General features: G+C 48.8%; 1 protein-coding gene across 8 annotated transcripts in view; it reads left to right on the top strand.

The window, feature by feature from the left end:
- Positions 1-10,281: 10,281 nt before the first annotated feature.
- The window catches only part of APOL6 (apolipoprotein L6), a 49,146-nt gene continuing 42,619 nt past the window's right edge, over positions 10,282-16,808 (top strand). For 5 of the 8 annotated variants that reach the window (XR_012418795.1, XR_012418796.1, XM_074003879.1 and 2 more), the window contains exons 1-2: positions 10,282-10,590; positions 15,545-15,633. Coding sequence is in view for 6 of the 8 variants with exons in the window: in XM_074003879.1 (XP_073859980.1) it covers positions 10,361-10,590; positions 15,545-15,633 (319 nt within the window). In the remaining 2 variants the exon portion in view is untranslated. The remainder of the gene's footprint in view (positions 10,591-15,544; positions 15,634-16,808) is intronic. The other 3 variants (XM_074003881.1, XM_074003882.1, XM_005567457.5) reach the window with 1 other exon arrangement.

The raw sequence follows: 16,808 nt of genomic DNA, 5'->3' as shown, positions 1-16,808 counted from the left end.
GCAAATAGAAAGAAAGGCCCTGAGGTAAAAGTATGTCTTGCTCATTCAAGATACTGTCACATTCCACGAGCCAGAAGTGATTTCTGTCATTTGCAATCAAAACATTCCTACTGGCTGGGCATGTGGCTCACACCTGTAATCCTAGCACTTTGGGAGGCCAAGGTGGGCAGATCACCTGAGGTTGGGAGTTCAAGACCAGCCTGACCAACATGGAGAACTCTTGTCTCCACTAAAAATACAAAATTAGCCGGGTGTGATGGTGCATGCCTGTAATCCCAGCTACTCAGGAAGCCGAGGCGGGAGAATTGCTTGAACCCGGGAGGCGGAGGTTGCAGTGAGCTGAGATCACACCATTGCACTCCAGCCTGGGCAACGAGAGTGAAAAAAAAAAATTCTTTCTAATATAGCTTCCCTGATTACCCCTCAAGAAGCAGACCCTCTTCCCTCCCTCCCAACTGCCTGCTCTCTGCGCCCCGGCCACATTTACTATCAGTTCTCGCTGCTTTGCACAGCTGCCTTTATTTTAAATCATTTGTTATTCAGAAACATCATTAAACACCTATTATGTGCAGCGTGCATGATCACACCCTGACATGATACTGTCTCCCACTTATGAGTGCCATTAGGAAAGTTCAGAGAGGCTCATTTTTCCCAGGGCCACAGTCACAGCAAAGGGCAGAGCTGGGATGCAAACCCAGGCTTGTCCAAGCCCAAAGCCCACGTTTGCAGAGTTGGCATCCCAGCTCCATCTCAAGCGGAAGACACTGGGCATATGTTCTGGAAAGAAGGAATGTCAGCTTCTCCTTTGGAACTCAGGTGCAATTCAAGCCTGTAAGGAAAGCAATGTTTTTGGTAACAAAGCTTCGGCCAAATGGTACAGTAATCGCTTTATGCACACAGCAGCTCATTTCATTTCATTTCATAAAGCCCTTGTAAGGCAAGCTTTGCTATGTGCATTTTCAGGTGAAGAACCGGAGACTCTGACGACCCTGCTGCGACCTCACCTGACTGGTCTGTGCGGCTCCTTATTCCCAAGAGTTCTCAATTCCCTCCTCTGAGTCCTGCAAAGCACTTTGCATGGGGCTAGGCTTTGCTGTCAGCAGCCCTTGCTCTCACCAGGGCACCCCCCTCCCCGAGCTGAAACCCCTGAAGTCCAGAGGCCCCTCTGCAGAGCCAACATAGTCCCTAGAAAAGATGCTGGCTCAGATGGAATCTTAACCCTGGCTCCCTGTCCCAGTGGGAGATCCTAGCTTCCTGGGGGTGGCCCTGCCAGAGCTCACATCCCACCCACCCTCCTCTGTCCCCTGCAGTTCCTGAGGGGCTCATCCTTCCCTGTGTTTGAGTTTCCATCCTCCCACCCCACCCTAAGGCAGCTGGGCCACTCCCCAAGACTGAGGGCCCACTCCAGCCTGGGAAGCCTGGGGTTAGGTGGAGAAGGTGTATCACGCTGGACCTGGAAATGCAGTGATTTGGGGCAGGTTTTGGCTTCTCCACTCACCTGTGAGCCTCAGGGTGGGGGCCAAGTTCAGTATCTTAGTTGCTCCTCTACCCAACAGGAAGCTTCCTGACCCCATCAATGCTCTCAGAGATAGTGCATTAGTTGACCAGGGCCGCTATAACAAAGGACTGCAGCTTCACGGCTTAGAACAACAGAGATTTATTTTCTCGTAGGTGTGGAAGCCGAAAGTCTGAAATCAAGGTATGGTAGGGTTGGCCCTGCTGGAGGCTCCGAGGGAGAATGCGTTCCAAGCTTCCCTTAGTGTTTGGTGGCTGCTGGCAATTCTTGGCTTGCAGCTGCGTCGCTTCAGGCTCTGCCCCCATCTTCACATGGCCCTCCTCCCTGTGTGTCTCCGTGTGCTCTGCTTTTCTGTCTCTTTTAAGGACACTGTCATTGGATTTGTTCTTAAATCAATTTGTTCTTAAATTCCATCTCAAGATCCTTAATTACATCGGCAAAGACCCTGTTTCCAAATAAACTCACATTCACAGGTGACGGGGATTAGGACTTGGACGTCATGTTTTGGGATCACTCTTCAACTCACTGTAAACGGGCAAATGCAGGCTCAGAGCAGAATGGATTTACTCAGGATCCACGGTACACTTGGGCAGCCAAAGGACTTCCCTGCTCTCTCGATGCTGGACCAGTACTCTGCCTCCAGCTCCACACTGCCCCGGGTTTCCGAGACTCTCTGGGAACGTGTTCAGTGAAAAAAACATCAGGAGACTGTCTGGACTCAAGAGTAACTGGGAATGTCACCATGGGAGGGAGTTTCCCTTCCTGGTTGGCTCGGTGCCTGGGACCCTGGCTGGCGTGCAGGCCTCACTCTGGTGAATAGGCCATGTCACACCCTAATCAGAGCTGCTGCTCTCATCCACTGCTCTGCAGAGGCCAGACTCAGCCCCAGACACAATGAGAATGGTGAGAGGACTGAGGTCCCCCTGCCCTCCGGGTCACTCTCTTCTCCGGAGATGCTTCCTGCTCTCTTTGATGAGAACCAGAGAACACTGCATAAAATTTAAACTGATTAATTATGTTTCCAAATCCTTGGCTCTTAGAGGCTACAGGGCAGAACGGTTAGGATTCTGGCTTCGAAACCCAGTCTGCCTGGGCTCAGGGCCCAGCTGCAACATTTGCTAAGCGTTTAGTCTTGGGCATATTTTTCTTCTCCAAGCCTCACTCCTCTCATTGGTAAAACAGGACAATGGCAGACTGACCTTATAGAGTTATTAAAAGGATTAAATGGCTGGGCACGGTGGCTCACGCCTGTAATTCCAACACTTTGGGAGGCTGAGGCGGGCGGATCACCTGAGGTTGGGAGTTCGAGACCAGTCTGACCAACATGGTGAAACCCCATCTCTACTAAAAATACAAAATCAGCCAAGCGTGGGTGGTGCATGCCTGTGATCCCAGCTACTCGGGAGGCGGAGGCAGGAGAATCTCTTGAACCTGGGAGGTGGAGGTTGCGGTGAGCCGAGATTGCACTGAGCCGAGATTGCGCCATTGCACTACAGCCTGGGCAACAAGAGCGAAACTCTGTCTCAATAAATAAATAAAGAAATAAATAATAAAAGGATTAACCTGAGCACATAAAGCAATGATCACAGAACCCATAGTAAGATCAGCAGAGATGGCTACTGCTGTTGCACTGTTCACTGTGGCCTGAGCTCTAAATAAAGGCAAATGTCTCTGTAATCAAGTTCATAGGACTCCCAGCCCTCAGCGTATCCTTGCTAGAAGATTCTCTCTTCTTCCCAGACATCACGCCAGTGCCATTCAGCCCCAGAGCTTTGCTTTTCTGTGCGAATCAGAATTCATGTCCACACCTTAGGGAATTACTACAGGCCATGTCAATACTGGTTTGAAGAACTTCTAAGAGAAAAGAAGCTCGTCTGATGTCATCATCTGCATTCAGGGTTGCTCTGGAAGGGGAAATAAAAGAGGTATGTTCTTGCCTTAATAAAATAACCTAAGATCATCCCATAACACCTGTCGTCAAGGACAGATGCCTGTTAGGCCCCTTCTTGTCATGCGTGCTCCCCCCTCCATGGCACTCTGAGCACAGATCAGTGGTACAGATCTCTGGGGGACAAGCTGCTTGTAGGGGCCATAGGAGCCTTGTCCAACTCAGCATTGATGCAAGACTCCTGCTTCTGGTCATCTACAGGGAAGGAGCGAGGGGACTTCTTCCCTCTTTTTTTTTTTCTTTTCCTTTTTTTTTTTTTTTTTTTTTGGAGATAGAGTCTCACTCTGTCGCTCAGGCTGGAGTGCAGTGGCGCGATCTTGGCTCACTGCAACCTCTGCCTCCCAGGTTCAAGCAATTCTCCTGCCTCAGCCTCCTGAGTAGCTGGGATTACAGGTGCCCACCACCACACCTGGCTAATTTTTGTATTTTCAGTAGAGACGGGGCTTCACCATGTCAGCCAGGCTGGTCTCAAACTCCTGACCTCAGGTGATCTGCCCTCCTCAGCCTCCCCAAGTGCTGGGACTACAGGTGTGACCCGCCGCACCCAGCTGACTTCTTCCCCCTTAATTCAGAAGACTTTCTGACCTCTCTGCAAATTTGCCTGGTCCCTAGACAGTAACCCTTGAGCTCTGCACAGCACAAGACAGGAATTTGAGTAGTTCTGTGTCAAGCCAAATACTTGCCTTCTTTCCCATGGGATTTTGGAATCTAAGCTTTAAGAATGTTAGAGTCTTTTTTTTTTTTTTTTTTTTTTTTGAGACGGAGTCTCACTCTGTCACCCAGGCTGGAGTGCAGTGGCCGGATCTCAGCTCACTGCAAGCTCCGCCTCCCGGGTTCACGCCATTCTCCTGCCTCAGCCTCCCGAGTAGCTGGGACTACAGGCGCCCGCCACCACGCCCGGCTAGTTTTTTTGTATTTTTTAGTAGAGACGGGGTTTCACCGTATTAGCCAGGATGGTCTCGATCTCCTGCCCTCGTGATCCGCCTGTCTCGGCCTCCCAAAGTGCTGGGATTACAGGCTTGAGCCACCGCGCCCGGCAAGAATGTTAGAGTCTTAAAGAAAAAGAATCTTCGCCTTAAATGCAGAACAGTGTGGGTCCTCCTAGCAGCCCAGATGTGGCTGTCACCAGGCACTGCCTTGAGCCTCACCCTAACCAGCCCTTCTTCAGGGCCACATTAGAGAATCCAGGCCCATAGTCAGAAGGAGCTGGCAGCATCCCAGGGCCGTAGGGAGACCATCCTGACTGGATGCCAGGCAGCAACAACCAAATAAAACCCAATTCGCTTTGTTGCTTCTTCCCTGGTGCCACACCTTGCCAGTCCTTTCTGGCCCATCTGGCTTCTTCTCGGCTCCATACCTCCTCCATTGCCAGATGCTATGCTTTGCCCTCTTGCCCCAAAAACTGCTTCCCCTAAGGACTGGAGCTTGTGTTCTGTCCTACCCGCTTTGCTCGTGGAGGACTGGTCAGTTTAGCTGCCACGTCCCACCCCTCCACAAGCCCCCGTCCTCTCTGGGATTCTGGTGCATGCGATTTTCTCCAACTCATTGTATTCGAACCAGGCCTACTATGAGCTGTGAAATTTAGGTCCCTTGGACTCAACAAAGGTTCACTGTGCTAGGTGCTAATTGCCAAGGAGAAAAGATGTGGGTCCTGCTCTGATGTCACCTAGCAATGGGTAGAGAGCTGGGAGAGCTTAAGCTCATCGCCACTGAAGCTAAGTCCCTTAGATAAGGCAGGGGGCCGGAATGAGAGTGAGGGAAGACACTGAGAGCGACAGGAGGCAGCCAAATGCCCAGGCAGACAGGGGCAGGTCCCCAGTGAAACTCCACCTTCAAGCCAAAACACAGCCTGAAGGCTGAAAGACCAGACTGCTGGTCCTGGATGAAACCCCCGACCCAGAGTGAGAACATCTGTTCCTGTTTGCCCACCCTTTCCCGACAGATTCTTTCTGAATAATGCTTTTTTTTTTTTTTTTTTTAATTTTTTTTTTTTTTTGAGACGGAGTCTCGCTCTGTCGCCCAGGCTGGAGTGCAGTGGCCGGATCTCAGCTCACTGCAAGCTCTGCCTCCCAGGTTTACGCCATTCTCCTGCCTCAGCCTCCCGAGTAGCTGGGACTACAGGCGCCCGCCACCTTGCCCGGCTAGTTTTTCATAATTTTTAGTAGAGACGGGTTTCACCGTATTAGCCAGGATGGTCTTGATCTCCTGACCTCGTGATCCTCCCGTCTTGGCCTCCCAAAGTGCTGGGATTACAGGCTTGAGCCACCGCGCCCGGCCCTTTTTTTTTTTTTCTAAGATGGTCTGTCTCCCAGGCTGGAGTGCAGTGGCACAATCTCGATCACGGCTCACTGCAGGCTCAACCTCCTGGGCTCAAGTGATCCTCCCACCTCAGCACCTCCCATCCCCCATCTCCCCAACACACACACCAGTCTCTAGGACCACAGGCACACCACCATACCCAGCTAATTTTTGCATTTTTTTGTGGAGACGAGGTTTCACCATGTTACCCAAGCTGGTCTGACTCCTAGGCTCAGGCAATTCTCCAGTCTCAGCCTCCCAAAATGCTGGGATTACAGGCATGAGCCACCACGTCCGACCTCATTTCCCTTTATTATCTCTTGCGACCCACTAGGCTGATTTCAGGACACAGTAAATTGTGACTTGCAGTATGAGAACCACCAAGCTGGATAAATAGCTTCCTTGCTTTTGCTTCCAGTGCTCCAAGATGATGCGTCACTTGCAACCTGCTAACTAAAATGCCAACTAACCTCACCTCTTGCACAACCTGTACCTCCTGTTCCAGCCCCCGCCTACCCCCACCCCACACCTGGCCAGGCTACCGCAAGGAGAGCAGTTTGCAAACTCACTGATCATTCAGCCACAGAACAGAGATGTGGGTGGGCTTCTGCGATGTGCTTTAGTGCAAAGAACTGGAGGCAGACAGATGTGGGTTGGACGCCTAACCCTAGTCATGTTAGACACTATGATCTTGGATGAAGTCCTGGGACCCAGGAGCATCAGCCTTGGCAGCTATAAATTGGGCTTGTGTCCCCTGCTTCATAGAAGAAGCACATGGAAGAAATGAGATCATGAGTGAAATATTCCCAGCACGTGCTCCACATGTAACATTCTGCACTTGGAAGTTCCCATCCACCAAACCCAGGATGCCAGACATCTCCATTTTTAATTCAGGGTAGAAAGGAGGAGACATCCCCTCAAGAGTCTCTCAGATCTCCCATGAAAGATGAGTCCTTGGGGCCGGGCGGGGTGGCTCACGCCTGTAATCCCAACGGTTTGGGAGGCCGAGGCAGGTGGATCACCTGAGGTCAGAAGTTCAAGACCAGCCTGGTCAACATGGTGAAACCCCATCTCTACTAAATATACCAAAAAAGAAAATAGCCAGGTGTGGTGGTGGGCACCCGTAATCCCAGCGACTCGTGAGGCTGAGGCAGGAGAATTGCTTGAACCCAGGAGGCGGAGGTTGCAGTAAGCCAAGATCGCACCACTGCACTCCAGCCTGGGCGACAGAGCGAGACTGTCTCAAAAAAAAACAAAACAAGGCCGGGCGCGGTGGCTCAAGCCTGTAATCCCAGCACTTTGGGAGGCCGAGACGGGCGGATCACGAGGTCAGGAGATCAAGACCATCCTGGCTAACACAGTGAAACCCCGTCTCTACTAAAAAATATAAAAAACTAGCCGGGCGAGGTGGCGGGCGTCTGTAGTCCCAGCTACTCGGGAGGCTGAGGCAGGAGAATGGCGTAGACCCGGGAGGCGGAGCTTGCAGTGAGCTGAGATCCGGCCACTGCACTCCAGCCTGGGCGACAGAGCGAGACTCCGTCTCCAAAAAAAAACAAAAAGCAAACAAACAAAAACTTCCTCACAAGAATCCCAGGAAGGAGACAGAATGGAAGTGGGTGAGGGTTAGTTGCTGTGGGCCAAGAAACAAGGGTGTGGCCATGCCAGGCCTGGCCCTTTTGGTGGTCCTGGGTTCAAGTTCAGTGCTCCGCTCTCCCCTTGTAATGGCTACTTCCCTGCTTCACTCTGGCCTGGATTCCCAGGATCCTGAAACTGCTTCCAGGCAAAGCAATGCAGGTTACGATGGAACTTTTGCTACATTTGGCAAATTGCACTCAGGACAGTGTTTGCTCAAACTCTCCTTACATGCTGTAGCCAGAGAGAAGAGAAGAAATTCAAGAATCTCAGGGTCAAAATGTGCTTCAAGGCCTTTCTCTCCTCCCTGTCTGTGCCAGGGGCCACTGGGCCGAGGCGTGATGAGTTCTCTGGGAGGCAGACAGCCTGAGCCCAGGGTGGGTTGGTTGTGGCTGCAACACAGAAAACCTGCGGCTCCTCAAGAGAGGTACAAGGCAAACCAGAACCCAGGTGTCCGGGAGCCGGTGATGCCTGGTGGGAGGGTCACAAAGGACCCTTTTTGTGGGCCAGTGGAACCCCAGAGGGCCAGTGCAAGCCCCTGCTCCCAGATGCCATCTCAGAGGCAGGCAAATTTCCACCTTCCTTCCTTCCTCCCTCCCTCCCTCCTCCCTTCCTTCCTTCCTTCCGTCCTTCCTTCCGACAGGGTCTCGCTCTGTCACCCAGACTGGGGTACAGTGGTGCAATCTCAGCTCACTGCAGCCTCAATGGGAGGCAAACTTTTAAGAAAACATAAAAAGCCCTGACAGAAAATTCGAACTTAAATTGCCTGAACATTCACCCCCAAATGACAGACTTTACCCAAAAGAGTGTGTGTGTGCGTGCGTGTTTTTTTTTTTAATTTTTAAAAAAATTTTTTTTTTTGAGAGAGTCTCACTCTTGCCCAGGCTGGAGTACAGTGGCATAATATCAGCTCACTGCAACCTCCGCCTCCCAGGTTCAAGCGATTCTCCTGCCTCAGCCCCCCGAGTAGCTGGGATTACAGGTGCCCACTACGACACATAGCTAATTTTTGTATTTTTAGTAAAGATGGGGTTTCACCATGTTGGTCAGGCTGGCCTTGAACTCCTGACCTCAGGCGATCTGCCTGCCTCAGCCTCCTGAAGTGCTGGGATTACTGGGCCTGCCTCAGCCTTCTGAAGTGCTGGGATTACAGGCATGAGCCACCGTGCCCCGCCCGGCCTGAGAGTGTGTTTTAAACCACAAGAGACTGAGGGGTCTTCAGGCAAGTTTGTTTCTTTTCAGCAGGTCTTGGGCCTTGAGGGAAGGGAAGTGGACTCTAGGAAATTAAACAACTCCCCACTTTTGTTCATCTGACCTATAGGGTGGATGTTTTCTGTTCCCTTACATAAGCAGCACTTCCCTGCATTTGGCTGCAGAACATTTTTCTCACACAGCATCTCTTGGGGCGATCGTTTCACAAGAGCCCTGGTGGTAAACACTGCCCCTCATCCAATGGCCGGTCTGGCCCCTGAGACTCCCAGGACCGAGCAGTGACCACAACATCTGGGTCTGTTGCCAGGAAAAACAGCAGGCAGGCCTGGGATGGCTCAGCGACCCCAGCCAGGCAGCCAAGTTGTCTTCAAGGTCAGGCTGTGTTTAGAGTGTTCTCCAAGTGTGGGAGGCCACAGCAGGGCTGGCTTGTGGAATCTGGGATGCCAGGGTTGGAAAGGCCCCTACAGGACCCAACTCAGCAGCGCTTAACCCCTCATTCTTGCTCGTAGGGCCAAGGGAGAGGAGGTGGCCTCCATCGTCGCAAAGGCAGGACTGGCTAGGTGGGCCACGCCTTCTGCAAAGCAACAGCACCCAGTGTGGCCTCAGCTAGGGGTGGTGACTGGGGATTTCTGCAAACCACGTGACTTCTGATCACAACTTGACAGAAATGCTAGAGAGACACAGATCTCAGCCGGTAACCACACTGTGGGCTCATTCTTGCAGACACAGCGCCTAGGACTGGTTCTTAGCTGTGTAATCACTAACTTCTAGAAGCCTGAGTTTCCTCTTCCTTAAAGTGGGAGACAGAGTATCACATCCTGTATCTCCAATCCTTGAGGCCATATGCATGTCAGAGTTCCCAATTAATTTTTAGAAAAGTAATGGGGTTCAGGTATCACGTACTATGTAACCCACCCACCCCCAGCAGCCCTCCTCAGTCAAACACATTAATATTTTTGCAGTGACAGTGAATATTCAAATTAAGCAAGAGACATAAAAACCATAAGTGAATTCATGCCAGATCAGGTCAGGTTTTGCCACTAAATGAATAAATTATTTATTTTTTTTAAGTTTTTGTTTTCAGGCCGGGTGCAGTGGCTCACACCTATAATCCCAGCACTTTGGGAGGCTGAGGTGGGTGGATCACTTGAGGTCAGGAGTTTGAGACCAGCCTGGCCAACATAAAACCCCATCTCTACTAAAAATACAAAAATTAGCCAGGCGTGGTGGCAGGCGCAGGTAATCTCAGCTACTGGGGAGGCTGAGACAGGGGAATAGCTTGAACCCAGGAGGCGGAGGTTGCAGTGAGCCGAGATCGTGCCATTGCACTCCAGCCTGGGCAACAGAGCAAGACTTCATCTCAAAAATAAAATAAAAAATAAAATAAAAAAGTTTCCATTTTCAGAGGATTCTGCATTTCAGAGTTATTAGCCCTTAAATGCCGGCCGTGCACCTCATAGGGCTGTTATCCACATCAAGATGCTGTGGAGGGAAGCAGTTTCAGAACAATCAGTGATGATCGCTACTGTGAATCCACTATTCATCAGGTGCCCCATCGCTTGCTCATGGGCTCCTCACCATAGCTCTAAGCCACAGGAGCTATTTTCATACCCCATATAGGTCCATCCTATAACACAGCCAGGACAGAGACGAGAGACTCAGGCCTTCTGACTTTGATTCTGCTCTTTCATCTTGTTGTGCATGCAGTTAGAGAAACAGGCAAAAAGGAAAATGAAAGTGCACAGCTGGAGCCCATGATTTCCTGGAAGAGCCCGAGAGTTTCGCTTTTTTTATTCCTGCAGCACTTAACAGAAACCAGTTTTGCAATCAATTCCTGTTCAAAAGCCACCCTACAGTCTTTCTCCAGCCCAGACGCTCACAGCCTCCTGCAGGACCGGGGGCCTCGGAGAGTCAAGGACAGAGGTTCAGGATCTTCCTCTCCCTCGGGACCCGAGGCCACAAAGGAGAGCTCCGTGGAGAGAAGGTGAGATGGCAGGCAGAAGTTGGGGGAGAAGGGGGCTGCTGCTCTAGTCCCTGAAGGACAAAGCCCCCAAGGGGTTAGCTTTAGGCACCTGACTCAGGAGAAAGAGCTGCTGTCCAAGCAGCGGGGTTCAAATGCCAGCCAGAGCATGGGGAGAGTCTGAGGATCAATTTCTCCTATGTTAAACCCGGTAGGTTTCTGTCCCTTACAGCCATTTGAGGGTTAAATCAAAACGTGATAAAGCATGTGATGTGACTAGCCAAGCTGCATTTGCCCCTCCACTGCTGGGGATCCAAGGGCTTAAGCAGAGGTGATCTGGCAGTTAGAAAGCAGGTGATTTCAGCTGGGCGCGGTGGCTCACGCCTGTAATCCCAGCACCTTAGGAGGCCGAGACGGGCGGATCACGAGGTCAGGAGATCGAGACCGTCCTGGCTAACACGGTGAAATCCTGTCTCTACTAAAAATACAAAAAATTAGCCAGGCGTGGTGGCGGGCGCCTGTAGTCCCAGCTACTCAGGAGGCTGAGGCAGGAGAATGGCGGGAACCCGGGGAGGCGGAGCTTGCAGTGAGTGGAGATCGCGCCACTGCACTCCAGTCTGGGCGACAGAGCAAGACTCCGTCTCAAAAAAAAAAAAAAAAAAAAAAAAGGAAGAGGGTGAGGGAGTTTGTGATAAATATTAGGGTGACTAGGCCAGGCGCAGTGGCTCATACCTGTAATCCCAGCACTTTGGGAGGCTAAGGCAAGTGTCTTGTTTGAGCCCAAGAGTTTGAGACCAGCGTGGGCAACATAGTGAGATCCTGTCTCTAAAAAAATCAAAAATTAGCTGGGCGTGATGGTGCACACCTGTAGTCCCAGCTACTGGGTGGATAGGGGGTTGCTGAGGTGGAAGGATCACTTGAACCCAGAAAATCAAGAATGCAGTGAGCAGTGATCACACCACTGCACTCCAGCCTGGGCAGCAGAGTGAGACCCTGTCTCAAAAAAAAAAAAAAAAAAAAATTGGGAGATTATCTTGAAGCTGTGTTTTCAAAGTAAGCAGACTTTTCTTACTTAGATTGTGTATCTGAAGAAGCTGGTTTTGTGGGGGAAGGCAGGTAAGGAAAGACTGTCATAAATATCCTATAAGCTTTCAAATGAAAATAATGTCTCAAATCCTCTCCCAATACAACTCTCATCTCACAACCACCGAGAGCAGGTCAGAGGGGAGGGAATGGGATCTGCTCAGATGAGTTTCCTGCTGTTACCTTTGCCCTGCATCCCATAGGACTAATGTAAAAAAAAAATGGGAGAGGTACTGGGGGACTCTGGTGAAAAATGGGGTTCCAGACCAGGGTCTCTCACCCCCGGCACCCTTGTCATGTTTAACCAGGTGATCCCTGGTTGTGGGGGCCGTCCTGTGCATTGTAGGGTGCTTGGCAGCATCCCCGGCATCTGCCCACTACATACCCTCTCCAGCTGAGACCATCAAAAATGTCTCCAGATATTAGCAACGTCCCTGAGGAGCAAATGTACCCTGCTTGGGACCGACCACTCCAGACTCAGCGTGGCTGGAATCGTACAGGCTCTCCTGCTTACTGTGTAACACTGGCCTCCCTATGTCTCAGTTTGCACATCTGTAAAATGGGCATAATCTTAGCATCGATTTCACAGGGTCACCGTAAAGCAGGTAGATGTATGTCTGGCGAAAGTAAGTCCTTAAAGGTGCCAAGCCCCTCAAACCAAACCGAGCTTCACATCCCAGAGTGGGGAGAACGTTTTTATCTTTGACGCATTAATTCTTTTTCATAGACTGCCCCAAAGAAATAAACAAACATGTAGACACACATCTATATAAGGATTTTAACCAAAAATTATAAATACAAACTTTTAAAATAACTGAAAACAACCCAAAGTTTCAACAGCGAGAAAGTTACTGAATGTGTAGTGATACATTCGTATAATGAAATGCGACACGGTTTCTATATATCACCTGGGGAACTACTACCATACAATGTTTTTTTTTTTTTTTTTTTGAGACGGAGTCTCGCTCTGTCGCCCAGGCTGGAGTGCGGTGGCCGGATCTCAGCTCACTGCAAGCTCCGCCTCCCGGGTTCACGCCATTCTCCTGCCTCAACCTTCCGAGTAGCTGGGACTACAGGCGCCCGCCACCTCGCCCAGCTAGTTTTTTGTATTTTTTAGTACAGACGGGGTTTCACTGTGTTAGCCAGGATGGTCTTGATCTCCTGACCTTGTGATCCACCCGTTTCGGCCTCCCAAAGTGCTGGGATTACAGGCTTGAGCCACCGTGCCCAGCCCCAATGATACAATGTTAAGTGACAAGAATTCACACAAACTACATGAACAGCATTCATTTAAATTTTTGGTTTGTAAAATAAAATGTCACTAGTTTTTATTTCCATGTGGTGAGTGTACAGGTGGATTTTATAATCTATTTCTAAATTTTCAACCATAAACTTGTATTCAAACAATTAGAAAATGAATGGCTATAAGAATTTGTGTCCCAGGCTGGGCACGGTGGTTCACGCCTGTAATCCCAGCACTTTGGGAGGCTGAGGCAGGTGGATCACCTGAGGTCAGGAGTTCAAGACTGGCCTGGCCAACATGGTGAAACCCATCTCTACTAAAAATACAAAAATTAGCCAGGTGTGTTACCACATGCCTGTAATCCCAGCTACTCGGGAGGCTGAGGCAGGAGAATCGCTTGAATCTGGGAGGTAGAGGTTGCAATGAGCCAAAAATTGCGCCATTGTATGCCAGCCTGGGCAATGAGAGCAAAATTCCGTCTCAAAAAAAAAATTAATTAATTAAAAATTAAAAAAAATAAAGAATTTGTGTCCCTTCAGAGTATGTGAGGGAGGATTTTTTTTTTCTAACTTTTTACAAGTGGAAGGGAAGAGGATGAGAGAAGGGAGGATGAGCTGAGCGAGAAGCCATATCTAGGAAATGGCATTTCTGCCGTAAGTGCTGGACCAAGTACCAAATGTAGGGAAGAGATCCAAAGGAGTATATTGGCTTCCCTGCTGTCAGAAAGCACCACAAACTGGGTGGCCTCAAACAACAGACATTTAGTGTCTCACGGTTCTGGAGGCTGGAAGTAAAAAGTCACAGTGCCGGTAGGGCACACTTCTGCTGCAGGCTCCCGGGAGACCCTCTGTGCCTTTTGCAGCCTCAGTGGCTTCTGACAGCACGACTCTAATCTCTGCCTCTGTCTGCGCACGGCCTTCTTTTCTGTCTCTCTCTGTCACCTCTTCTTCTTATAATGACACCAGTGGTGGATTTCGGGGCCACCCTAAATCCAGGATAATTTCACCCGGAGATCCTTCACTAATTTTAACTACAAAGACCCTATTTCCAGATAAGGTCACATTCTAAGGTTCCAAGCAGACATGAATTTGGCAGGGGAAGGGGCACACTATTCAACCTGCCTCACAGGAAAACTGTTTTTTTTTAAATTGCTTAACGTATCACAGACAGCCACGAGGCAAAAAATATTGATACAAAAAGTATGAAGGGACCTAGAGAAAAGCAAGCTTCCACTGGTTCCTGACCCTTAATCTCATCACTGATTACTGCTATTAAATTTTTTTTTCTTTTTCTTTTTCTTTTTTTTTCGGAGACAAGGTCTTACTGTTTTACCAAGGCTGGTCTCCGACTTCTGGGCTCAAGTGATCCTCCTGCCTCAGTCTTCTGAGTAGCTGGGATTACAGATGCAAACCACCATGCCTGGCTACTTTCCTCCCACTTCAGCCTCTCAAAGTACTGGGATTAAAGGCATAAACTGGCCAGGCTTGGTGGCTCATGCCTGTAATCCCAGCACTTTGGGAGGCCAAGGTGAGCAGATCACTTGAGGTCAGGAGTTGGAAACCAGCCTGGCCAACATGGTGAAACCCTGTCTCTACTAAAAATACAAAAATAGCCGTGTGTGGTGGCAGATGCCTATAATCCCACCTTCTCAGGAGGCTGAGGGCAGGAGAATCGCTTGAACTCGGGAGGTGGAGGTTATAGTGAGCTGAGATAGTGCCACTGCACTCTAGCCTGGGTGATAGCACAAGACTCTGTCTCAAAAAAAAAAAAAAAAAAAGCATAAACCACTGCATCTGGCATAGATGCTTGTCTATATAGTCACATTTATCTTTTATGTATACAAATGAACCCTGCCTTTTAATTTACCAATGCATATAGGAGATCCTTCCACATCTGTTCACATGAATTTGCCTCCTTTGGTTTAATGTCTGCATAGGATATCATTGTTTGATAGGCCATAGTTTTTTTAATCAGTCCACTTTAAGTGGAAATTTAGGTGTTTTTTTGTTTGTTTTTTGTTTTTTACTATTAATAATGTTACAATACTTTTTTTTTTTGTACTTGCCTGCCACTTTAAAAAAAGTTTCTATTTTGAAATAATTATAGATTTACATGCAGTTATAATAAATAATACAGAGAGATCCCATAGACCCATTACTGAGTTTCCCAAGTTTAATTTACTGCAATTTTCTCACATGTGGATGTATGTGACTACCACTAATCAAGACACAGAACAATTCCATCCCAAGGATTCCTCTTACAGCCACAGACATTTCCTTTGCCTTTGTGATTTTGCCCAACTTTTTAGTTCCAACTTTTTTCGAGTCACTGTTTCAGTTGTATCTCCTGTAAGAAACATACAAAGTAGTTGGGGGTTGCTTTCTAAGCCAATCCGAGGTAAGACACTATTTTTATCCTATTTATAATTATGAAAAATGCAGAAACTAGTTGCTCCTGAACATTTACTGAGCTAGGCATTTTACTAGCTATTTTACTTATCTATAAGTTATATCTTATTATCTCAAACTATTTCTCTTTTCTGAGAAGGGAAACGTACAGTGGTATCTTGAATGTCTTGAAACCCCAGAACAGGTAAGTGATAGAAAGGGGCTTTGGATCCATACTAATGAGAAGGCCTTCTTTCTCCTCTAGAAAGGTAGTGCAGCGTCTCTTCTCAGCCAGAACACCTGTCATTCTGAATATGAGGAGGATCAGAAACACGCTATCTCCAGCCTGCCAAGGTATGTTTTCTTCCATTCCAGCTATTGTCACTGGCAGGTAAAGCAGAATCTTCGTTAGATAAAGATGGAAAGCAAGATTCAGAATGTTGAAAAATACAGGGAGACACAAAGGCTGTCAATCATATTCAAATGTTTCACCCTGGATTCCAAAATGCCATTCTCTGTGAGTTCTCTGTGTGCTTCACTAGCTGCTCCTGTGTTCCATCTCTTGTTCTTCCTCCTCTCTTTCCTCAGGTCCCACTGTTGGAGTGCTCAGGACCCAGTTCTTTGACTGTACTTTGTCTCTACTGTTACTCTTATCCTGGGGTTCTCACCCAAGTCATGATTTCAACTACTTTCTGCACTGATGGCTCCCAAATTTGATCTCCAGCCAGAAACAGACTCAACATCACTTGGCTGTCTAACAGGTTTCTCAAACTTAACCCATCCCACACTGAACTCTATCACACCCCACGACAAACACATATCCTACCAAAAAAACCTTCACCCCTTCCCGTCTCAGTAAATGGGATCTTCATTGTAACAGTTGTTCAAGGCCCAAAAATATGATGTTATCCTTGACTCTACTCTCTCACCTCCCACATGCACTGGTGAAACCTGTGGATTTCTGCAAATCTAACTGCTGCCATCACCCCTACCAACGTAGAGCTCCTAAAACCCTTGCAGATAGAAGGACTGGGGGACTCTTTTATTCTGTCTTAGTCTGTTTTGTGCTGCTATAACAGAATACCACAAACTGGGGAATTTATGAAGAAAAGAAATTTATTTCTCACAGTTCTGGAGGCTGGGAAGTTCAATATCAGGGTGCTAGCATCTGGCAAGGACCTTCTTGCTGTGTTATCCCATGGCAGAAGGCAGAAGGCAGAAGGTCAAGAGGGTGTGTGCGAGAGAGGCAAAGGAAGGAGGCTGAACTCTACTACTACCCTCAATACTCACACCAATTTACTTCTTCTGGTCACCAAAATGTGTGAGTTTTTCCCCCTACACCAAGCAATTCTCCACTTCTTGATGAGAACAAACTTGGCATCCTACAGTTTAACTCAATTCAGACACTATCTCCTTGGAGATACCATTAGATCCCACAGGTTAAGGGCTCAGTCCCATAAGACTGCCCCTACTTCAGACACCAGTTGTAAGTGGTGGGTCCCCAGGTTACCCACAACTTTTGTCCAATG

This window comes from Macaca fascicularis, chromosome 10, assembly GCF_037993035.2.
Source record: "Macaca fascicularis isolate 582-1 chromosome 10, T2T-MFA8v1.1".
Classification (NCBI taxonomy): domain Eukaryota; kingdom Metazoa; phylum Chordata; class Mammalia; order Primates; family Cercopithecidae; genus Macaca; species Macaca fascicularis.
The sequence above is the reverse complement of the archived record's forward strand: the minus strand, read 5'-3'. Positions and strand labels throughout refer to the sequence as shown.